The 25,965-nt window shown below is 34.9% G+C and overlaps 1 protein-coding gene across 2 annotated transcripts in view; it reads right to left on the bottom strand.

Annotated features, from left to right (window-relative positions):
- The window catches only part of LOC118197490 (transient receptor potential cation channel subfamily M member 3-like), a 55,866-nt gene extending 33,311 nt beyond the window's left edge, over window positions 1-22,555 (bottom strand). For both annotated transcript variants that reach the window (XM_035368999.2, XM_035369000.2), the window contains exons 1-6: window positions 22,426-22,555; window positions 21,308-21,381; window positions 17,751-17,862; window positions 10,026-10,108; window positions 4,243-4,435; window positions 1,949-2,122 (exon numbers count right to left, since the gene is read on the bottom strand). In XM_035368999.2, coding sequence (XP_035224890.1) covers window positions 1,949-2,122; window positions 4,243-4,435; window positions 10,026-10,108; window positions 17,751-17,862; window positions 21,308-21,312 — 567 coding nt within the window. In that variant the 5' untranslated portion in view covers window positions 21,313-21,381; window positions 22,426-22,555. The remainder of the gene's footprint in view (window positions 1-1,948; window positions 2,123-4,242; window positions 4,436-10,025; window positions 10,109-17,750; window positions 17,863-21,307; window positions 21,382-22,425) is intronic.
- Between the last annotated feature and the right edge of the window lie 3,410 nt (window positions 22,556-25,965).

Below are 25,965 nucleotides of genomic sequence, written 5' to 3'. Positions count from 1 at the left end.
CAGACGCTTGGCAGCTCGTATCTTACCACCAGTAACGATTCCGGAGCTTCGATTGGCGCTGCAAGACGAATGGGCAGCAATGCCTCAACAACTCATTGACACCCTCATTCTCAGCATGGGCAGACGCTGTGAAACCTGCCTAGCAGTCAGGGGAGATCATATCCCCTATTAAAGACCGGATGTTTCTTGCTGGACACCCATCACAGGGGTGTTTCGGCCTTCAGTCGCATTGCGCTCCATGCTACTTTTTCAATAAAGCTTCTTTTTATCCCTCTGATTTCTCTTTTAGTAAGTATTGCTTACATTACTCATGTCCTTACGTATTGGGGATCTTACGGTATTAAATGTGTTGATTTGGAAAGCTTTTGTAGAAAGTTATATTGAAAAAACCGTCTCGTCCTTAATTTTTGCACACCAGTGTATTATACGGCCTTTATTATTTACAGTAATGCAGCAAATGCTCAAAATATCATTTTAGCCTGTTATGAAATAAGTTTATTTTAAATTGTGTCAATTAGTTACATTATAAAAATGATGATTTAAATTATTAAAAATTGCACATATTCTTTTCAAATCACTGAGTTAAGCCAATACATCTATAATCTGAGAGCGTCGAATGGCAATCCTACAAATTGAATTATCCTCGCGGGAGATAAAGATCTTAATTCTCATACATCAGGTCACCTAGATTATGAATGATATGATACCATAAAGTAACGCAACGTATAAAGATACAGGAAATTTGGAACGTTCTCCACTGAATTTGTTTCTCACATTAAAATAGCATTATTTCTATGTATTACACCCATATACATCTATGCATGCATTTTACCTGCAATGTATATATATATATATACACATGTATATATATACACATATATACATTATTAAATTATGCAAAAGATAAAGATCTTAATTCTCGTACACCAGGTCACCTAGATGATGAATGATATGATACCATAAAGTAACGTAATGTAATATAAAGATACAGGAAAGTTTTACTTAAAAATAATATAAAACACTCATACATTTGATAATGTTTGTTCTCCTTTGGAATGGAAAACATAATTTTTAAAACTTATAATTTTACAAAATGTAGTTTACAAAACTTATAATTTTACAAAAGTCCATTTATAAAAGTGAGTCTATTTATATACATTATATTACCCTATATGAATGAAATAAAAATTCCATTTATATAGGGTAATCAAAATGTCACGCACATCAAACTTCTCGACAGTGTGGAAACTCCAAAATAAATATTAATTGCGAATTCTTATTGTGGATGACGATGCCCATCTGATCTCTCCATCCCAGCTCTGATCAAGAAGCTTGCGATTTATGGAAACCTAATTTTCGTACTTCTTTTGCTCTATCAGCGAACTCTTGAGAGGATTCGCGGTTCGATAAATTTTTAGTACCCTCACCCTTTAAAGAAGTCCCATTTATAAATGCCTGTGTCGAATGTCGAATCCAATGGCGTGCGTTTCAGCTACCCAGCGCTAACGACCATACAGTCTATGACAGTTTGCCTTTAGTGCAAAAATATACATTAGATCCTAAAAAATGTGAAATTTACTGCTCGAATTTATAAAGAAATCATTAATATAAATTTGAAAAATATACCCGATGTAACTATGCCCTTCTTACTTGCATTGACAGTTTAAGCGTGTTATGCAGATATACTTCGCATTTAAAAGCTTCGCAAAAGTCCACATCAGGTGATTTCTTAGTAGTAGTAGACTAGAAAAAAGCAGTTTTCTAAACAGCCAGGGATAATAAAAGTTAATTAAGCACAAAAATTCTTTCTTGCTAAAAGAAATACTTATAAAACTTATTTATTTTTAATGAATTTATCATATCGTTGTTATCATACATTTGCAAATCAATATTGTTAAGAATATTAACAAAATGATCTCTGAATGCTTAAACTGTAGTTATGACTTACTTTAACTAAATTATCGCCAAAAGACTGTTTCCATTCATGATTATCCACAAAAGAAGAAGTATTTCCAATCACAGATATGATAAACTGAGGAGGCCTAGGCTCGTTCATTTTCCAATAATTTTGCATCAGGTTTACGAGAGAGTCAAGGCAATTGTCGTCGGCAAGTCTGATGTACTGAAAGCAATAAAAAATTTAACAAATTAAAAAACAAATATCAATGCAGAGCGTATAAAATTTTATCCGATTTGATTGCAGTCTACTCTAATTCTGATTTATTAAGTTTAACGGGAATTTCCAAATTCAATATTAAACGTTTACTTTAGATAATGCAGTGTGTGTTTACATCTTTACAGAGGAAATGAAAATGATTCGAAAGATACTAGACAGAAGCTAAGTAAATATTATAATGGAACTTTTCTAAACCTTTTTACCACTGCGAAGTCCTTGAAACGATATTCACGTTTCAAAGAACCCCTATATCAAATTTATTACATTTAATCTTAATATCTTTCTGTTTCATAACATTCATAAGCAAAACATACTTCTTGTCTGACAGCTAGTTTAAGCAAGAAATTATGTGCATTTTTCTCATGTTTATTAACCCCCTCCTAAAACAACTACTCGCTTGGAGAAAGGCCTTACGATAATAATCATTCCTTTTAAAAGTCAACCTCATAATCTGTAAAATAAATATCTAATTTGGTCAACATTTCAGTCGGGTGCTATGTAAGAGCAAGACCGAAAACTATTAATAAAGAGACCGAAAACAATTAACAATGTATTCACATTGCGAAAAAGACGCATTATAAATTAAAGCAAAATTTCATTGTGTATGTATGTCAAAGAGATGTTATTTTTGAAGCAAATGTGTTGGACATACGGAACTTGGAGTTGAAAAGAAGACAAACATACACAGATTTCGTTTCACCTTCCTATGCGAAAAACGATGTCTCGTTCCTTGTTTCGTAACTTGAAGTTTAGAACGCCAATGAATACAACACGAGAGTAGGACCAAATTAAAGTTTTATTCATTACAACCTATTAGTTACCAGTAAAAATTTAACAAACTCAATCACCGCTCCTTGCGGGTTCTTAGAATACAACATATTTTACGTAAGTACAATACAAATAGCATATTTAATGCCTAGCAACCCGATTCTTAGATGTGTACGACTTATATGCATAAATATTACCAAATGGCTAAACTCATTTGCCGAAACTGGCTCAGTTAACGTAAAGAGCAGTTCATATGATAGCAAATGTTTTGATGCATTGCCAAACTTTCTGAATTTGCTAGCTCTTTAAATCCCTGTTAATTTCAGTAAGGCGAGAGTAGGACCAAATTAGGCGAGCGTAGGAAGAACTATATTAAGTACAAGACGAAACTGACAAAAATATCATGCTAATTAAAATGCACCTCACGGCTCATTCACAGCTATTTCTTGCAGGACACCTAGAGCCTTCTTTACAAAAATCTAAGGTCCAGGGATTTCAGACGGATAAACACTGTTCCTAATATAATGAAACGCATCAAAACGGCGACTTTTCGACAGTACACAGAAAGAAGCTTTATATTTTCATTTCAGACCTTGCCTTTCATTTGCTTGCATATCAAATCATGGAGCACTGCTAGCTCATCCCAGAGTGGGTTCTTGGCGGCTAGCTACATGGAGGTTTCCTTCGTTCTGTTCATAGGTAACGTGAATTCAAACCAATTCCACACTTAACTTTCTTGTGATTTGGATACCTGTTCTTTTGTGAATCATTCCGAGAATCTGAAAATACTTACCATAACAATTAACATGCTTGATTTAGAAACTTTTGTGCCCGCTGTAATGGAAGAGATTGCTGTAAATGTTTTTATCATTAGATATAAAATCAGTCCTCTTAACAGCAGTGTAATGACATTTCAAAAAATAAAATTCGCTTATACGTTTTTTAAAACTGTGAGAAATTAATAATTGTCTTTCATTCTATACTTTAAAAACAGATTATTAGCGCATTTATGATGAACTCCATTACTGTGGTTGTGTATGAGGATGCGCTGAATTAATAAACATAACACAGATAATATAAAAGACTATCCATTGATTTTAGTGGCATAAATGCTATTCCGGTATCGAATGCCACACGAAATACAGGAAACTGCTTTTATGGAATATTTATGCTTATATTCGACTAAAGTTAAGCTTTATGTTTTGCAAAAAATGTAATTGGAACGAAAGTACTTGTGCTTGTTGATTTTTTTTTTCAGTTTTATTAATTAATGTTTTTCTTTTCAAATGTATACATACTTTCGCTGGTTTTAAGAGTCCAAAGCCATCCATTTGAAACTCTATGTTTCCATAAGCATTTGTTGGATAACTTTTAATCCTTGGCCCTTCGTTTGCGGGAAGAACTTTGCGTCGGTCTACTGTTCCTGGTAGAACGCTTTCAAATACAGCTCTGGATTTATGTTCCTTGAAAGTACCCCCACAAACACAATTCCTGTTAAAATATGCAATTAATGAAACAAATAACATTTCGAAACAAAACCTTTAGACGTTTAAATAGAGTCAATAAAAAGGGTGACTAATTACTGAACTATCAACGTAATTTCCTGGCTATATTAGACAACACAATACATATTACATAAATAATTAGTCTAGAGGAACTAAAAATATTTTAAATTGTATTAAATTCTAGCATAAAGAGAAAGAAAACTTCGAAAGCATAATCCTAGATTTATTCAATATAAAATTTATGAACCAGGGCATTGATGACTGGCTATCATACAGTATGTTAAAAGTTTTGACTTAAATGCCAGAAAGGCTTAAGGAAGGGGTCTGTTAAAAGATATAAGGTTTAATTAAACATAGTGACGGTAAAGACTGAGAAATAAGTGAAACAAACCATTTAAATAACTTTGGATGTGTATACATGCAAATATCGACTGGATTCGATTCCTATTTTTTTAATAATCTGAATGCAATAAGTATATATATTTATGCTATTTCTTTTAAGTGACCAAAGTAAATACAATCCAGATTCTTTAAGAAAGCGTTCTGTAGAGTCATTAGATTTTTCAAAGCAGGAAATATGAATAAAGGGTAATACCCATCTCTGGGATTCAAAATACCGGACCTTCCAATGTTAGCCGGACGTCCTTTCAATTACACATGATGGCAAGCGAAAACCAGGGAAAAAGTACCTTACATTCTCATACACTTAAAAGGGCGACTCAGGAAGCAGGAAGCCAGTCGCCAAATCGTGGTGGTGATGAATTATCGTCCATCACATTTTAGATCCGGCTTTACACTTGTAGAGAAATTAGGCATTTTTCCAAACAGGAAAAACGAAAAATGTGCAGTGCTTTCGCACAGTGCAATGTTCTCCGGATCTCCTGAGTGCTAGCTTCCATTTACGCCGGGGAAAAGCGGCACGAAGCATGAAATGCTGCACGAAGCATGAAAAGAGGCACGAAGCATGAAAAGCGGCACGAGGCATGAGGGAGAAAATATTTCACAAAGAAATCTTCGACTGATTTACTGTTACTAACTATTTAGTTACACGTGTCTTTGTTATTAGCAGCATTTTTGTTTCCCTGTCTAAGGATTTGGGCTCGTTTTAGTTTACACATGGTACAGGAATCACGATCCATTATCTATTTATTTTAATGACAAAAACAGTTTGAATTAAAACGCAAATAGTGAACTAACAAAAACTGTTGAAATATTATGTTAATACTCCTTTATCTGATTCATCCTGTTCCTTTTTAGAAGTCATTTTTTAATTTGATGAGAAAGGTTGGACTTTATTGTTATGTTTATTGTTGTTTTTGTTCTTGTTATTGATCCTAATTGGTTAGCCATTAGGACAGACCAGATCTATGAGTCCAAGAGACTTTAACATTTCTAATACGCAGGTAGGTCTTTTCAAAAGGTCCTCTTTCATAGGTCCCAAATAGATGAGAAGATATCCAGGAGTGAAATGATCAGCATTACATTTCCTACTGATGGGATAGATCTTGTTTCCCTGGTCAGATTTATGGCATTTCTGGTGTCCACTTAGGAGCCTCGTCAGAGCAGTCTGCTGAGCACGATTACCCCGAAAAGCAATAGCACCTCCCGGCGGAGTTCCAAAGTACTAAACATTATTTTATTGTTAATCAACCAAACCTATGCAGTCAACAATTTCAGAACTATTAAAACCGGGTCGAAATATCGGTGTCCAACTGCTTTATTCCCTCAGCCATCTCTGGCTCATAGTATATTTAAAATTTGTCTACAGTTATGTGTTCCACGTATCTCTCTCAGGTTGCTATGCTAGTTTGTATAACAATAACAAAGCGGGCCAAGCAGCAAACGAAGAAATATTGAAATTTAGAATATCACATTTTATAAGCAAGAATTTTCTATGAAATCAATATATTGCGAAGTTGCAAGTGTAAATGTAGTGAAAAAATTCAATTCAACTGAAAATTTAAGAATTATGCATTTTAATTTTATTTATATGTCAGTCAAGAAGAAGAAATAGTAGAATCATTAAATATTTTTGAAGCTATGATTATCAGAATAAATTTGATCATTCTAGCAACTGAATTAAATATATTTAAAACATTCTTCACACATGTATGTACACTGAAGTGACAAAAGTCATAGGATACCTCCTAATATTTTGTCGGTCCTCCTTTTGCCCGGCGAAGTGCAGCAACTTGACGTGGCATGGACTCAAAAAGTCGCTGGAAATCCCCTGCAGGAATATTGAGCCATGACGTCCATAATTGTCTATAGACGTCATTAATTGTGAAAGTGTTGACGGTGCAGGGTTTTGGGCACGAACTGACCTCTCGATGATGTCCCATAAATGTTCGATGGGATTCATGTCGGGCGATCTAGGTGGCCAGATCATTCACTGGAATTGTCCAGAATGTTCTAACCAATCGCGAACAATTGTGGCCCGGTGACATGGCGCATTGTCATCCATAAAAATCTCATCGTTGTTTGAGTACGTGAAGTCCATGAATGGCTGTAAGTGATCTCCAAGTAGCTGAAGGTATCCATTTCCAGTCAATGGATCGGTTCAGTTGCACCAGTGGACCGAGTCCATGCCATGTAAAAACAGCCCAGACCATTATGGAACCCACCAGCTTGAACAGTGCCTTGTTGACAACTTGGGTCCATGGCTTCGTGGGGTCTGCGCCACACTCGAACCCTACCATCAGCTCTTACCAACTGAAATCGTGACTCATCTGACCAAGCCACGGTTTTCCATTCGTTTAGGGACCAACCGATATGCTCACGAGCCCACGAGAGTTGCTGCAGGCGATGTCGTGCTGTCAGTAAAGGCACTCGAGTCGGTCTTCTGCTGGCAATGCCCAAGGAAGACAAATTTCGCCGCACTGTCCTATCGGACACGTCCCTCGTACGTCCCACATTAATTTCTGCGGTTATTTGACGCAGTGTTGCTTGTCTGTGAACATTGACAACTCTACGTCGCTGGTCTCGGTCGCTGGTCGTCAGCAGACGTCGCTGGTCTCGGTCGTTAAGTGCAGGTGGTCGGCCGGCCACTGCGCTGTCCATGGTGGGATGTTATGCCTGAAATTAGATACTCTCGGCACACTCTTGACACTGTGGATCTCGGAATGTTGAATTCCCTAACGATATCCGAAATGGAATGACCCATGCGTCTAGCTCCAACTACCATTCCGCGTTCAAAGTCTGTTAATTCTCGTCGTGCGGTCATATTCACGTCAAAGCCTCTTCACATGAATAACTTGAACACAAATAAAAGCCCTGCTAAAGCACTTCGCATTTATACATTTTCTACGCGACACTACTGCCATCTGTATATTTGCATATTGCTATCCCATGACTTTTGTCACTTCAGTGTATGTGCATGGAATACATGGGAAATTTAAAACGCTGTACTTTTAATCACATTTTCTTTAAAGAAAATTACAGTTCTCTGTAAATAATATAATGCTGGGAGAAATTCTTATCTAATAAAGTTCGACAGCTAGTAAGCATAAAAGATTGTCTGCCTCAGTTTTAGGTAGAACTGAGGGTTTTGTGTAAATTTTCTTTAAACAAAATGTGTAATATATTTAATTTATAAAAACAAATTCTGATTTTTAAAATTCTATATTCATTTCCATTGAGAAATAAATTTTGCAGCATTTATAATTCAAAAGTATTAATAAATGGTTAATAATACTAAATACATTCATAAAAGCAATGAGCAGGTGAAATCATACAGTTTTCGTGTCTCCCTTTTCCTGTACGAGTACTAGTACGAGCGTCATTACAGTTACTAAATAATGATTTTTCAAATTTCACACATTAAGTAGTTAAATTATCTGTAACAACTAATTATACTATTAACTATAACTAATATAATTATTAAACTAATTATAATCTAATATTTTAAATCGTATTAAATTCTACCTTAAAATAAAAGAAATCTTAAGAGAGCGTAATCTTAGGGTTATTCAATATAAAATTTATGAATCTGGATTTTAAAAGCTGGCTGTGATGTTGTAATATGTTAAAAGTCTTACCTTCTCACCTTTTCATTTTTTCAACTGGCCCACCAGCGGCAGAGCGGTAAAGTCGCTGAACACTGGTAGTGCGGTCTCGCGAACGGTTCGAATCCCGCGAAAGGTTCGAATCCCTCGAACGGGCTGGCTGCATGGGCGTTTTCGTGATTTTCCCCATGTGTAACGTGTATACGAGCCAGTTTCCCTTAGAACGTCCTCCACGAAGGCATCCCTCCCCTTAGGCAGATAGCCCTAGTGTGCTTTGACATAATTAAATAAACCAAACCAGTTTTTCAACTATTCATTTGTGAAATTTTAAAACCAGATCTAGCGTCTGGGCATCATATAGAAAGTTTATGGAATGTGAAGCATTAGCGACCAAGCAACTGCTGCATTTAGGATAAACATGGTAGGAAATCTGAGTGTATGCTTGATGTCCCGTAAGAAATTAATGAACTCACATAATAGACTTGGGAACTTACGCATTATAGTAATTAATTTAGTAGAAGTCGTCAAGTTTTCAGAATGTTCCAAACACTGTCAACCATGCTCATAATAATCCTTCAGTCAAGCAACGTCATCGTTTTTGTAGGCGTTCTTTCTGTTGCATTCTAAGTTCTATTTTTATGGATCTCGTGGCATTTTTTTGCCTTGAGCTCAAATTTAAAATATGCTTGAAGAATTTGCCAGCAATAAAAGAAACTACAAAAGCATTTTTTTTTTTTTTTTTTTTTTTTTTTTTTTTTTTGGAAAGCACTATTTTGCCGCAAATTCTTTAATGGTAACAATGATGAGGTGCGTGTGGGTAGATGGCCGGTACACAACGCCACGTTTCTCGAGTTTGTACAATTCTCTTATGTTCGTTCAAGCGAAATCAGATCGCTGTATTCCGAGGAGAAGTGCAACACAAAAATATTACAGAAGAATTTCTCGAAAAGTGTTTTAATGTATCATATAATCCTTACTTAATAATTAAATTTCCATTTTAAATTGCTGAAGTGTCTAGCGTTATGACGGTAATGGTTTTCGACTTACAATAAATATAAGTAGTTCGGTAATGTTTAAAAGAAAGTCCTGAAAATCGTCCATTTACACCCGATAAATAGCTTTTACCTTTCTATCAGTAAAACATTCGCCTAGCTCCTGAAAGGTGGTTGCGTTAATACGTATAGACCTGAACTCGTATCAACACGTAGAAGAAAACGGGAAGTGTTTCCTTGTGATGTAAGAGAATCTGTTCAACTAATCTCAAAATGAATTTGTGGAAAATTTCCAAAGTTGTGGAGAATTTAAAGCATTCATCCTCTGTGAATTAAATGCATCATCTTCTTCGGTGTCCAGAAAGCAAATGAAAGATCCATTGTTCGATTCCTGCCAAGCGTACATATGACTGTTCATATTTCCTGCTTCGAAAAAAATAACCCTTAACATTACCTACAATGTTGAGTGGTAATTTATGTACACTTTATATAGTAGAAATTTAACTCAGCCACGTGTATACCAAGAAAAATATGTAAAATGAGCATTTAAGGAAAAAACTATTAAAATGTACAAACTTACGGCTGTTGAGGACCGGGTTCAAAGTTAGTGCATTCTTTCCGTGTGAAATTTTCTGCTAGGAACTGGAACAGGTGGGGATGTATCTGAAAAAGGGATCATTGTGTAAAAGCGATTTAAATGGCAAATTCCCACGACTTTAAATAAGCAAATTTTATTAAATATCCTGAAGATAATAAGAATGCTCATATCCTTCATAAAATTAAAGATCCTACTAAAATTGCAAGGGAAATAACACTGAATTATGCTCTTAGATCTCCATGAGACTAGTTGTTATCGTTGTTGTGACTATTCTCACCTGTCTGACAGTAACATCAGAACAAGCCCACGAAATCCATTGCGGCAAGGAGGGCAAGATTGCGCCTGTCGTTGGGAAGAGCCTTGAGCACCGTACAATTGACAGTAAGACTTTGCTTAGTTCCGCCCACAATTATGAAGGAGAGCAGCCTGGAGGGGACGGGTCCGAAAGTATCTCACCCCTTCTTACTCTACTATCAGCCTCTCGAGAGGACTTTCGACTCGCCGCATATTTAGAGTGCCCCCATGGCACACAGGCACCAGTGGTGGCGAATCATTTTGGAGCCGTGCGCCCAAAACGGAATGGCCGCGTGCCACATTAAATTAGAATTATTGATAAGTTACCTCAAAATGCTTAGATCTGAAAACTGGAATCTATTTTAAGACACAATAACACGCCGAACAAATACTAATTCAGAAGTCAAACAACAAAAATCAGCGTTATATATATATGTTGTATGATTTTAAATTCATTTAGTGCGAAATCAAGTTATTCTACTACTTGTGCAATTGCTGCAAAGTTAAGTTAATAATAATTTATTTACTAAATAATATTGATTATATTATCTCCTAAGATTAATTACAATAGAATTATTTGAAGAGATTGAATCCATACTTAGTAAGTTTTATTTCGAAAGTTGTTTTTAAGTAACTTGAATGTAAATTGTTAAAAATGTTTAACGGGGACTGGAATTAAATCATGAATAACAAAATTTCAATTGTAAAAGGAATAAATTAAAAGCAAGAATTAAATTAAATGCAAGTAATCATTGTCATTGATCAGAAATTAGTTGACTTTTCAAGGGGAACAAACCAACTCCCGTTCAATGAACAATAATTAAGAAATAAATACGAAGGTGTTTCGTCCTTTACTCGAGCAATAAGGCGATGTCAAACCGGCAATTCAAGTCAGGCCAAACATTTCCGTGAATAGAAGGGATTAAGAACTAATGCAGAGATCCAAAGAACTCATTCCGATTAAATATTTTAGCTAATTTAATTTTGAGTGAAAAGCAATTTCTTCAGTAAAATTGATATCGCTCGAGTAACCGTCCCCCGACACCCTCGTGTTTATGCATTTGAGTTCAATATTATTAGTAAAAATTAAACATTGGAAATTGTCATTATGAAATAGAATTCAAAGTAGTTGAAATAAACATTAGGAAAATTGCAAAATATAAGAAAAATAATGCAATCTTTGTAAAAACAAATAAAAAATATATAATAAGAAAAGTGAATGTACATGAAGATATAAAGGCCAGAAAAAGCACTAGTTAACTTACGTATTTTCTAGTTGGGAGTGGGCAAAGTGTTCTCTTCGCGTCTTACTCAGAAGGATTGTGCTGCAGAAAATTCTTTAGCGGCAGCCGGGGCTTTGAATTATATCAGTCGGGAAGACTTGTGTGAAGTAATTTATGGTAGTGGGAGGGACTAGAAATTCTTGAGGGACATATGCTGTGGAGCTCTTATTTGAGTAAAACCGTCTGTTTTGGGTTTTTTTTTTTTTTTTTTTTTAATACTTGTGAATGGAAATTAATTAATTTCTGGCTAATTGTCGTGTCGAAACGATTAAGAATTTAAGAAAGGAAAAAAGGAATTTTCACTGTCAAAGAGCTAGTTGACAGATTAAAGATTATGAAATAGGCCCATTTTTTTAGTGACAGCATAGTAACAGCGTAAGTCTGAAGACAATTAGCTTTTTACATTATATACAACTTAGTAATTACACTATGTACAAATCCTTCAACTGATAGTCATCCAACTTATACCGCCTTCTCAGGTTTAGGAACAAATTATCATATCCCTATCAGTTAAATGATTTAGAGTGAGTATTTAACGCCTGCTTCTTTTAAGGCAATGGTTAATAAATTGAATGGGTATTAGATTATTTTTTAGAATTTTAATAAGGAGCAAAATTTCGCTTTGTAGATCTATGGTATCTGTGCAGATATTTTTAATTCGTTGTATTTTATTTATTATTGTATTGTTAATTACTTTTTTGGATATGTTGGAATTCCAATTAATTAATTTGTTAGTATTGAAATTGAAGTTTCTTGTTTTGTCAAAAAGTAAAATTTTTTTGTAGTTAATAATTTGAAGATCTAGATAGTCTATGCTATTTTGTGAATTATTAGTTTTATTAAGTGTAAGACAATTTGGATAAATCTCGGAGTGTTCTATTTTATTAAAATTATTAAGGTCATCAATATATCTGTAAGTGTGCTTGTAGTAATTTAACTCTTGTGGTTGTAGATTTTTTTGGAATATATTTTTGGGGTAAGTGCTTTTGCAGCTGAGGGTGGTGGTTCGGTAAAACCATCGAAACTAGTCCCGTGAAAATTTAAAAATATAACGCTGATTTTTGTTGTTTGACTTCTGAATTGGAATGTATTTAACAATGAAAATATTAAAACTCACCGGTAGTCTGCAATAAATTTGAATTCGTTCAGCAAATAGTAGTTGTTTCAACTTTGGCGTATTCTTTGCCATGTAACAAGAAATATGATTGGCCCAAACACTTGAAACGTCATAATTTGGGTCGGTAAATATGTATATTATTTCTATGGCGATATATGAAAATCTTATATCTAGGCTTAAGTCCTATGCCAGTGACATTATGCGATAAGTTAGTAAGTGAAATGTTCAAGAACAGACTAAAACATTTATTTAAATTACATAGTATCATTTTATTGTGATTATTGATTAATGAAGTAATATTTTAGTCACTGTGGCACGTGTTCCATACGTTCGCCATCACTGCACTATACATTTACAAGCATCCATGCCTTTTCAGAGATTCGAACTCGGACCCTTCGGTACTGCAGTCAGCATCGCTAACCACTATCCAGGTTTGGCAGCATTCTAAAAATAAAATCATCATGCATACAAATGTGCAAAAGACATATAACCAATTTTAAATTACTGCTATTTTCCATTCAAAACAAATACAACCTTTTCGGTATTTTGAGTTATGAGGGAAACGCGCAAGTTTGAGTATAATTCTAGTGTAGTCAACGTATTCTACTTCCAAGTCCAGATAGAGAATGGTTTAGAAATACGGTTTGGAATGCAGATTTAGAAAAGTCAGAACGAAATACGGAGAAATCTGTCATCACGTCAAAACGCGAAATAAGGACACCAATCATTCAAAGAAGCAGAATATTTCCAAAAAAAAGCTATGGTTAACTATAACGGATTCTAGAAAAAGAATATATTGAGAGTGAAGTCTTCAATTACAGCCCACAAAAGTCAATTAGACAACTATCACGGCCACTAATGCATTCCTAGGTTGTCAAGCGCCCTGTCGCACACATATAAACTGCAGTTAAACTATCACATAGTCAATGACGATCATTTCAAATATAGAATTTCTATAGCGTTTATGCCAGTCGGATACTTAAATGCTAAGTTATAACCTATTGCCTTTAAATTACATAAACCCAATGATATTAATTTTTGTCAGTTAGAAACTGAAAATCGGAAGATATTTCGTTTAATTTTTCGTAGCTGCATTTCATTTAGGACATTAAACATCTAGCAGCTCTTTAATTTCTGCAATGAAAGTAAATTTTTCTGAATAAAGTAGTTTTCTTAGGAGTTGAAATTTCATAATATGATTTATTAAGAGTTTTTCGTTTCTGCTTAAATTCTAATAATATATTTATTCTAAAGCTAAACTTTTATATTTCTCTAGAATACGTTCAGAAAACCTTCTTCTCAGCTACTGTAAAGAAAGACATATTTTTTCTATTAAGTTGGCTACTTCGTAGACAGTTATATATACACTAATGTTTGTAAAAAAGCTACATCATGAAGGAATTGTTGGAAATTAATCAAATTTATTCCGCATATTACTGATAGTGGTACAAATAAAAGATGAAATTTACAAGACAGAAAAAAAACGAAACGACAGTTGGAAATCAGTACTTTGTGTGTTCGCCACACCTGAGCGATGAGAACCTCGTATTGGCACTGAAAGTTCTCAAAGTAATCCTGGGCAATATCATTCCATATGTCTTCGACTTGATGCCAAAGTTCAGTCTTAACGTATAACTCGCTCGTACAGTCCCACCAGCTGTACGACCGAGTCGTCAACCGATGAAACCTTAGACATGCTCAGTGGTGACATGTCGGTGGAATAATCAGGCCATGGAAGAAGCGAAACCTGTTGTGCGCTAAAGAAGGCTTGTGCAGTCTCAGAAACATGTTCACGGGCATTATCCTACTAAAATGCAACGCCTGGAATGCGTCGAAGAATGGGAAGGATCTCTGTTTCCACAACTTCCTTTATGGAGCGATCACCGTTGAGGTTGCCCCAAATCTGCACTACATGGAATCGACAATTATACCCAATACCTCCCCACACTATGATGCCAGGCGTTCGTAAGGTATGACGCTGGATAACATACTATCGGAACAGATGTTCCCCTCTGTAATGCCTGACGCGTTTCGTCACTATACTCCAGTCTTTAGCGAGATTCATCGGAGAAAGCAACTTGTTTCCATAGGGCCCACAACGATCTCTGTTGCCGAGCCCATTGAAGTCGGAGGAGTCTGTGATTCAGCGGCAGGGGAATCCTGCGTAAAGGAACTCTTGCACGTAGTTCTTGCTACAGCAGACGGTGACGAACCATGCAGCTAAACAACACAACACCTGTAGCCGTGCTTCAACGTTGTGCCATCACACGAGAGGACTCTGTACGATCCGTCACAGCCATGCGGATGAGGTGTCTGTCGCCCAGTGTCATTCTGACATTTGCGTGCCCAGTTGACATTTGCGTGCCCAAACAAACAGTTTTGCGTACATCGTAACACTAACGTAAAAAGAACATGATTTTCATGTTGAAACTGCTTAACTTTCCTAAAACTTTTCTAACATATTTCCATGGCTGCTTTGAATTCCATTAAATGCGATAAATCTACGGATTCATTTTTCTTTTCTTGACCTTTAACACAGATCAACAAATAATCCTTCTCAATGAGCTTCGCAAAACCTTCATTTAATCTCTTTTCCTGATAGCGAAAGTTCTTCTTAGTAATATTTAAAAAATAAATCCTACGCTTTTGCTTTTCCCGGCCTCACCAATGACCTAGTGGTTAAGACAGCTGAATATCTGGGAGTTCTACATTGAGCTTATTCTCGCAAATTCGCAAATATGATAGGTGTTCGCAGCTAAACTTTATTCACTTCAGTAAATAATTTTGATACTCCTAATTTAATTGATTTTGATATTTCAGTTCCAAATTTTTAAATCTTTGAATCAACAGCTTTGTTTGTATAGTTTAATATTTATGTTTTAGAATCAATTACATAAGAATGTGCCATAAAAGCTTGTTTTAAATCTTCCACAAAACTTTCAAAGCACTGAACCTTCTTTATTTTCCTTAAAATTAAATAATTCGCTTTACTGTTTCATTTATTATAAGCAATAAAACAACTAAAGGAAGAGAAGCTAGATCTTACCTTATATGTTCACATTACAATCTTGATAACGAATAAGACTACAGAATCGATTCTTTAATCCATTCAGCAGTATGTGTAACTGCTCCACAAACAACGGTAATAAACCAACTGTGCAGTTCCGGAAAAAATCACATATGCAAACAATGAGACAAAATCTTGAAACATGCGTTTCTTTTCGGTGGCAACATTTACGCTAAAGACTGATACTACAGTACATTTCATTTTCAAACTTCCTTATTTAGTCTCCCGATAGATTTCCAGTGGGTCTTTATGTGTCAGATCTGTTGCAAGAAAATATTTAAATTCCATAGCCGTTAACATTCAGTTCAAGTACTTTTGTAGAGACATTCGGTCATTAGGTATTTTTTGGAAGCAGGCAAGATGAAAAAAGGCTCTAATTTTTTACAAACTATCTAAAATAGCTGCAGTTTTCAGATATTTTACCGAGCTATACTGCTAACCTTGAGCACATACCATTTCAGTCATCATTTCCACAAATTTTCTATTGAAATCAAATGAGCTAAGTGATGGCCACGTCAGCATAAAAATATTGTGACACTGAAAGTATTTAACTCAGCATTTACAGTGTGGAGAGGCATCGCTTTGTTTAAAAATATCCAAGTTAGTCAAATATTTGCTATCTATCTTCTAAGAATTATTTTTCTGACATATTTTAGTAATTCTGTGCATACATTTTCTTTTTATTTACAGGGTTATTAGAACAAAAGCACCATACAAGGCAAATCAAAAAATATCATCCTTTTACAAATGATTATAGTAAATACTTTATTTGGCACGGTAATATGTTATTCACCGGCAATATGTTAAATTAAATTTTGACTATTCAAGTTTTTGTCACGCATTACAGATGCCCTGAAAACATGACAGGACTATTTTTTTCCATATTTCGATTCTACGGCTTAAATTATGCCTACGCATTAAATTTTATAAAATTTGATCACAAACTTACCTAGAAATTTAAAAAATTGTCTTAGCGCACCAAGAATAACTTGATCGGCGAAATTCTTAATTTATGGTAACCAATGTCCTTTCCCTTTTACTGTGCACAAGAGGAATAAAAGGTGCATCATACATTCTTTCAAATAATTTTAACAAAGTGCGGTAAACCATATTTAGAGTTATTACCGCTTATATCAAATATGCTAAATTTCGAAATGCGCTAATACATAAATTCACGTATAACTTCGGAAATTTTGTATAAAAAAAACTCTACTTTTTTGTATGTATGCTTAGAAATACATCTTCTTTATAATGATGGCAAAAATTTTATATGTGATAATTCAACAATATTTTCAAAAAAATTATAAAAAATACAAATTTTAGAAATAAATTAGAAAACAGCCGGAATTCTATTTGTATTGAACCTAAATTTCGAATTGTGAAAGAAGGAATCTAGTAAGTTTAATAAAAAAGAGATATTAATAAATATATGCAAAATTCAATTAACTTTGAAAAGCTAAAATTTTGAGAGCTAATTTTTTTAAGAACTAGTGGTGCGATTTTTGCAAAAGTTGGCACTTTGACTTAATTTGAGTCGTAGAATCGAAATATTTAAAAAAGTCGATATGTTCAATTTTGTGTCAGAATACCAAAATTAGAAAAATGCTGTATATGTATATATATATATCTAATATATATCCTAAGTTTCGCTTTCGAGACATAGAAAACGCAAGTTAAATTTCGTCAATCGGCCCAATACAACGGAAAATATAGAGCTGTCCCTTTTTCTCGGGGCGGGGGCAAGATCTACTTAATTACATATGAGACTAAATTTATCAACTTCAAATTTTTGAAAAATATCGAATGCTGGAAAACTCCAGATGAGAGGAAGGAGTATAGTGATACAAATGATAATTTTGCAGTAACCTATAAAGTTTTCGCGTGAGCCATGAAGGTGACTCGTAAGCTTCTGAAATATAGCTCGTTATCAGACAAAATTTATTTACCTCAGTCATGGAAGAATATCGTCCCAGTTTCCAGAGATTCTCTGAATTCTTTTTGATGATGTCTCCATCCTCTATATCGCTGTCCTTTCCGTTATCCAAGCACAGACAGTCGCTAGTATCAATCACAGAAGAATCAATACATTTTCCGTAGTTGTAGGACATAAATATTTTTAACAATATATGAAGCTTTATCAGTTAGAATTTAAACATAATGTAATAAAAGTGTTTCTATAGTTTAATGAAGTATTTATCAATATAAGAATGTTGCTTGTCAATCTATTAAAAAAACAGTGTTGTAGTGCTGCATTATATATATGGCATTAAAAACACATTTTATTATTCAGGTTACTAGTATAATTTCTCATAAATAAATTCCAAAATATATTCCTTTCGTCTGAATATAATTTAAAATTAAAGTTAATAAATAATATCGTCGGAATTAAATTCGGTGATGTATCTAATAATTTTGCATCCACCTCCTTTTGAAAATTGCATGAAATTTCCGTGCATGAATTTCTTTATGTGGATGAAAGTTTAAAATGCTATTCTTAACTGTTGATCATATTCAAACACATATTGCACAAAACATGCTTTTAATAAAAATCAGGTAAGATTCAAACAAAGAAATAATCGATAATAACCAATTTTTTCGTTCCAATTACACTACTGGCCATTAAAATTGCAACACCATGAAGGAAAGCATATACAAAAAAGATATTTATTGCACATAAATAGTATGGCATGAAGGTAAAATGATTAAATTTATAAGCATTTTGGAGGTTTACAAGGTGCGAAATTAGTAGAAACATCTGTCAACCCTGACAGCTAAAACGGACTTTATCACATTAGGCATGTAGTCAAACTGGGCTTGGATGATAGAAATGGGCAACTCATTTCATGCTACTTCAAGTCTATGCCACTTTTCCTCAACCGTATTAGCTGGAGAGGGGTAGCGGACCAGTCTCTCAGCAACCCATTACCAGATGTTTTCAATGGGTGACCGATCTGGAGACCACGCAGGCCAGGGAACAGGGTCGAATACCCTGTGTTTCGAGGAAGCTCAGGGCATGACGTACAACATGTAATCATGCGTTATCATGTTGACTATGGCGTTTGGGGACCTTGAAGATAGGGCCCAACTACTGGACGCAAGATGTCAGGAATGTACCCATCTGCGTTCAAGTTACCGTCGATCCTAACTACCAGTGGCTGCCTAAACCATCACACCAGATGCAGGATCCCTATGCCGATACTGCACATAGAACAGTGACTCGTTTGAAAAGGCGACATTATACCACTCCTGTACCCAGCTTTGTCATTTGGTGCACCAGAGTCACCGTCTCTCTCTCTCTTTGATGCATTGTCAAGGAAAGCCAAAGTAATGGTCACCCTGCTGATAGCCCACACTGCTGCAAACGTCGACCCACCTTACGGGCTGATACTGGGCGAACTGTAAACATGCCCATTTTCTGACTAATGGTCCCTGATGTGGTCTTACGGATTTGCAGGGCTGACCTCACAATATGTCTGTCCTGTCTGACGTTAGTCATTGGAGGACGTTGAGATCCTGCATGCAGTTCAGTATGACCCTCAGCAATCCATTGATACCATATTCGTATGACAGTGGTTGGAAATCGACCAGTGCGCCCGGCGATATAATGGAACGATAATCTACACTTTCGATAGGCAACGATCCTGCCTCTATAAAATTTCGAAACTTGCTGGTAAGCATTTCTTATTATTATGCGAGGCATAACACGATATTCTGAGCAAACTCCAACCTTACAAACCACTTTCCGAATGAGAAATCCACTACGCAACTTTTCTTTTATGCAGTGCTTCAGATGTCGTTTCTGCCTTCTGGGTTGTCTAAATGCGCTAAAATACTAATCATTTGCATATCTGAACTTTTATCACACTTTCGTGTGATTTTGACGTTCGTCAGATCATTGCTTCCTCATGTTGAAATTTTAATGGCCAGCAGTGTGTATTATTAAGAAATATATGGATTTTCAACGACTCACTTTTTAATCTTATTTAAAAACATGGGGTTATATAAATTGATAAATAAATTTACGGTTGTAAGTTAAGTGGATTGGCAGCATACTATTATTATTAATACTAATAAACTACCATGCCTCACATTGCACATTTTGGGGAAATTTTAAATTGTCTTGATAAAGATATTTCTAAAGTCATTTACAATAATTTGAATTTAGTGTTTATTATTCCTCACCATAAATTAGACAACAGTGGGCAGCTTGCGAAAAAAAAGAAGCATAGACCAAGTAAATCTTTTACAGTACTGATAATCAGTTTGCAGGCTTTCCTTGTCTGAAACATCTCACATTTTTTTTTTTTTTTTTCACTAACCGTTTTAGTTTCTAGCCACTCCTAATGCCAGAACCGGTGGGTCATTTTATTATGGAGGCACCTAATAGGCGACCACCGTTGCCTCATATGAAGGGACAGACAGTTTAATCTCATGTTTTTTCCGGTATTCGAACCCGGACCCTCCACTACTGCAGTTATAGTCACTCTAACCACTTTTCCATTTGGGCGGCACACCAGGTATTCTAATAGCAGGTCTTAAAGTATTTAAATAAATAACGTAGACATAAAAGCCTATTAGCTCGCTTAGTTAATTTTTAAAAGGTTGTCTCTCTACTATTTAGTACACGAATAACGGTATCAAAATCTCAAATTATAAATGTAATAATTTAAGAGTACTACTAGTCATTTACTGAGAAATATTTACATTAATTATAAAAAACACGCCTTCATATTTAATCAAAAAGTTTTTTTTTAATCAGCTTAATGTTTAATAGTTTTTTCTATTTCCATAATAAACCTAAAAGGTCACTGAAAACTACAGTGTACTTTTTTGGTGCTATTTATTTTCACAAAATGGAAGGCAACTGGGTGTCACGTGTAAAATATGGTTTTATGCTGAAGTTCCAGGAAGAAAGAGCGTTATTTACTTTGTCTTGCTTATAATATTTTCGCAGTATATTTATCAAAAATATTAGTTTGTTCTTCATATTTATTCCACGAATAATGATACATATTTTTCTAGTTTCGCATTGTATACAATAAATCATGATTAAATATTGATTAAATGTCTAAATAATATAGCAAAATAGTGAATGCATATCCAATAAACTCAAGTAGGAAAAATTCATGCAAAAGTAATAAAGAAAATTTTTAAGAACTTTATTCTGTGATTTTCATGACTGCTAAATAACAATGATAGTTTTATTTTTCTTTCTAGTTTCAAAGAAAATAAATTATTATCCATCGTAAAATTTTATCACTTTCAGAAAACTGTTACTTTGCAATTTAAATTTTTCTAAAGGTATAAAAGGAGAAGAAATACAATAAATAAAAACATCAGTCATTACCGATCTCAGTGAAAGCTCATGTTGGAAATTTCACTGATAAAGGATCACAAATCAGTAACAATCTTTGAATGGTACGCAGAACACAGCATAAATATATAAAAAGGGTATAACAAAGAGCTATACACTAATAAGACCACTATACTGTGAATCACTTACCACATCTTTATTGTTTGGAAAGCTTTATTTCTATGGCGGTATATTCTCTAGATCCATCTCCATTCTTCTTTATGCTTTAAAAGCGAAGGAGCAAAAATAAGAAGAAAATCATTACTACAATAAAAAATCTCAGGTAAGGAAATTTTCTTTACAGTTTTTTTTTTTTTTTTTTTTTTTTTTTTTTTTTTTTTTTTAAACTTTTAAATGCTTAATAGTTTTTAGGGTTATTTTGTAGGGTCACATTAATTTTGTAGAGGACTGTTTAGAATAGTCACGAAAATGCAATGTACCACTCAAAAGTAGTTACACTATAGCACTAAGCATAGTATTTAGCTTATAGTATTTGTTTTTAACATAATACAGAGAGAGTACATAAAATATTCTTATATGTATTTCTAACGCATAGTTTGCAAACTATATGAGTTAAGCTTTCTTGAAAGTATATGAGAGGGGAATTAGAAATGAACTGAATCTTTAATAACTGGCTACGTGAAAAACAATAGAAGACCCTGTTCAAAACTCCAATGTGCTTAATTTACATTTTATATATTTGATTTAGGGCCTGACCTTTAGTCATTCTTTCTCAAATGATGCAGTCAACACTTCGTTTTTTTAATCTCCAGTTGGTCAAAGTTACTCAGGCAATATTTGTAAAATAAGTACCCGAAATATTTATGATATCATCAAAAATCTTCTAACTATTCTGTGGAAGAAGAACGGAATTGTAATGCGAATATTTTTCAGAAAATTTTATTTTAAAACATTTAAAAGCAAAATAGGAAGTAAATTTAAAAAACAAAAAATAAATAAAAATTAAAAAAAGAGTAAAATAATCAGTCATGTATCTCTCAGATAAAATGTGAGCAACATAGTTTTGTATATACTTAGTTCAACTTTTTCAGTGTTATGTTGTGAAACGAAGTACATAAACTAAAATATCCGTTCGAGAGTGACTCAGTTTCATACCAGCGTTGCAATTTATTCCATAAATAATTATTTTATATCGAGTTTTCTATGTTGATGAAAGTTATTTTTACTTATTGAATCACTGGATTAAATTTTATCGGGGAAAAAAATAAAAATATCGTTCTTATAAGAAATTTGCATCTTCCACTCACCTTTATTGCTACGAAAAGTATTCCATGTCTTTCCCGAGCAAGCTGACAGCTTGCGAATGCTCCATGAATGAAAACATGCTGGTAGCAATGTGCCCGGAAGTTCTCAATTCAAATTACAGGTGACCTAATAAGACAGCCTACCGAGGGTTGGGTTGCTAGGATACTATCTTGTTTCCTCGCCAAATTCTTTTCGCAGAACAGTAGAATAAACGCCAAAATTCGAAGGATTCATGTTTTAGATTACGACCTCAGTGGGAATTAGAGCTTATATCGTAGTGAAATAATTCCAGTTAAGTCATTTATGGCAAATAATAGATGAAGCGTCGGTGAAACTGCTGCTGTTTCTAGCTCACTGACCCATTTGCCATGAAATTGATGCGTTGACCAGCTGTACTTCGGAGCACAATGCTAAATGAGATTAGTAAAGAGATGATTTTCTGGCATTCACATATATACAATTTAAAAAGTTCCCATCACATGAATTTTTTCATTCTTACTGCCATTTTCTTTAAATGCATGAAAACGCATATACGTCATACTGCCATCTAAATTGAACCCAATTACTAACAACAGATATTTGGATGAATTGGATTAGATTAATCACAATATGGCAAAGCCCTCGAGGGCTATCGGTTTCTGAGCTATCTTCGTTGAAGATTTTTTAAAGAAAAGTGGCTCGTATCAACGTTATGGCCTGATAACATATAGCGTGGCTATAAAAAACGTTTCTAACAAATGCATTTCTTCCAGCACTAGCTTTTAACAGAAGTTTCCAGCCAAACGAGTTGCTCTCAGCAATCTGATATGCGTGCATACCCACAACTTTACGTGGCTAAGAAAATGTTTCTCTTGCAGCCCGATTTCGCGTATCAAAAGAAGAGAATTTATTTCTGGGAAGTCTTCGCACAAGTCACCCAATCAAATTTCCTAGAAGCGAAAATTCCCGGAAATGTTTCTGTCGAAGCGCAGTTGAGGGTATCTAGCAAGTCTGTTAGCAGTTTTACCACATGGAGAACACCGTGAAAAGCATTTCTCCGAGATACAAATATTCGCAGCGCTTAAAAAGACACAAATATACGAGAGATGAATCTTTAATAATGGCAACTATTTATTTACAACTGACACAAAGGAGATATGGAAATCCTAGTATTCCCATAGTAGAGCCTATTTTGCTGATGATTCTAAAGAAGCAGCTGTGTTTTGAAGAATTTCTAGAAAAGCTCGGAAATGAATGCACGAAGTAGTTCCATTTTCTTAGAAATCAAATCATAGTGCTTAAATTAGGAAAGCGTGATGGATGGAGTAGTTTTCAGCTTTATCGGGAGAATGAATAAGCTATTGGTTCCACAACATGCGTCCGACTAATTGTCTTTCAAAATGGTGGGAAGATTCTGTTGTTGCTCTTCCCCAAAACTGATTCCAGGTTACATTCCAAAATAAATAGTAATACTGAACCTAGGTGGTTTGTCCTGGAAGTAATCCATCACAATCATATACGAGAATTGCCATTACACTGCTGGAGTTCTGACGAGCTTTTGATTTTTATGGTAATGCCTAATGATGCCAAATGTTTCGATTAACATTTCAGTTTTAACTCTCAGGACCTAATCCATACCTTACCCAAACAAATGATAGGGAACAGAAAAGCTTCTCTTGGACGAGCACAGAACTTCATGTGGGTTTGACAGACATCTTACAGTGATCATTTTTGAATTTCTACTAGCTCCGCTCTTTCTACTCCGAGAAACTCTTGTTCACACAATTTTAGACAGTCAACTCCCTAGAGACTATTCTTTTCATTACAGAGTCCGTAGGGCTAGAGCGGAGAAGCCATTTACTGTACAGGAAGTTAGGTATCGATCTAAGATGTGGTATAAGGTATTTCTCCCGCCTTCTTAGCATGCCTTCGTGGTGTGGTGGTCTACACGCTGGGTGCGTATTCCAGAGGTCCGTGGTTCGGTTCCGGGCGAAGTGGTTGCTTATTTTTCATCTTGCCTGCTTCTAAAAAAAATACCTAACTTCTCTATAAAATAAGAAATATTTATTCCATTTCACACGACAGTACGATAACAGACTCTGAATACAGCAATATCGTTTCTATTAGATTTCTACCCCATGTGTTAAGGCCGTTTCTACATATCAAAAGATCCTCCTGTTACAGAATGAATAAGATCACTGAGCCCTATCAGATTAACGCTGGCTTTAATTCCAGTGAAAGGACTGACTGTAAAAGGTTTTCATGATTTTCCCCAATAGTAACGTGAATACTTCTGCAGAGCGCGGTCCATCAGTGACTAAATGGATAAGACAGATGAACAGTTTTGATCCGGCGTCGAGCAAATGGACTGGCTGCGTAGGCGTTTCGTGGTTTTCTGTATATGTAGCTGGAATACGAGCTAGTTTCCCTTAGGAAGTCCTCTACGAAGACATCCCTTTAGGCAAGTAACCCTAGTATGTTTTGCTGCAATTAAATATATATTTATGACTAGAAATTTCTAGAGAAAGGTCCTTTTTCCCGTGGGCGAGTTGACGCTTATGTGTTGTGCCGTAATTAATTAAAAATCTTGATATATTAAGCAATTTTCGAATATGCTGATGAATTATAAATTTCGTTCCATATTTTTAGTTTGTTGTTTTATTTTATTTCATTCATTTGTGAAATTTCCTGGCAGCGTTTCCCATTTTACAAATTCTTTATTCTCCACTTTATTCTTTTTAGTTTCAACAGTGGCCCCGTAGATAAGACCGCTGAACACTAATAGTTCGACCTGGATTCAAATACAGACGGCTGCACGGGCATTTTCGCGTTTTCCTATTTTTCGTGATCTTTGCTTTAATTAAAATCGACGAACCAACCATTCGAAAAAGATTTTCTAAATTGAGACTTGCATACACGTTTACCTGGCTAATATTAAACATCTTAGTTTAAATCTGTTATCTTTCTCAGATGATCAGTTTGCATTCCAGTTAAAGGTTGCGTTGCTGAGTATACCACAAAAGGGCTGTCCTTGTCGATCTTAACTAGATGCAGCCGATGGCTTTGCATGGTGCTCTACGGGGGGGGGGGACGCGTGTGTTTCAGTGGAAGCGTCATTTGTATTATATTACTAGCATGTGGGTACGTTACCCAGTGAACCATGGTGACTAACGTGTGTCCCTCATACTTTAACCTGTAACCTTTATAATCTTCAGTGGGAAACATCAAGAGGGTCTTTCTTGCTTTGAATGCAATTATCGGATCTGAGTGTTTTCTTCAAATTTAATGTAATAGTCAGATGTTTACTAACATGTTACTTTAAAAGTTTCGGAAGCTGTTCTTTTTACTATATTTACTTATCTGGACGGTAATACGCGTTAAGCATTCCATCAGTTATATCGTTGCTAGTCGCTATATAAGATATTTCTCCCACCTTCTTAGCCTGCCTTGGTAGTGTAGTGGTCAGCACGCTAAACGCGTATTCGAGAAGTCCGTGGTTCGAGTCCCGGCGAAAGCTTTGCTCATTTTTCATGCTTCCAAAATTACCTAATGTTTGTACAGCT

This window comes from Stegodyphus dumicola, chromosome X1 (assembly GCF_044657685.1).
Source record: "Stegodyphus dumicola isolate Sdum_Otavi_A_Nest chromosome X1, ASM4465768v1".
NCBI classification, from domain to species: domain Eukaryota; kingdom Metazoa; phylum Arthropoda; class Arachnida; order Araneae; family Eresidae; genus Stegodyphus; species Stegodyphus dumicola.
The sequence above is the reverse complement of the archived record's forward strand: the minus strand, read 5'-3'. Positions and strand labels throughout refer to the sequence as shown.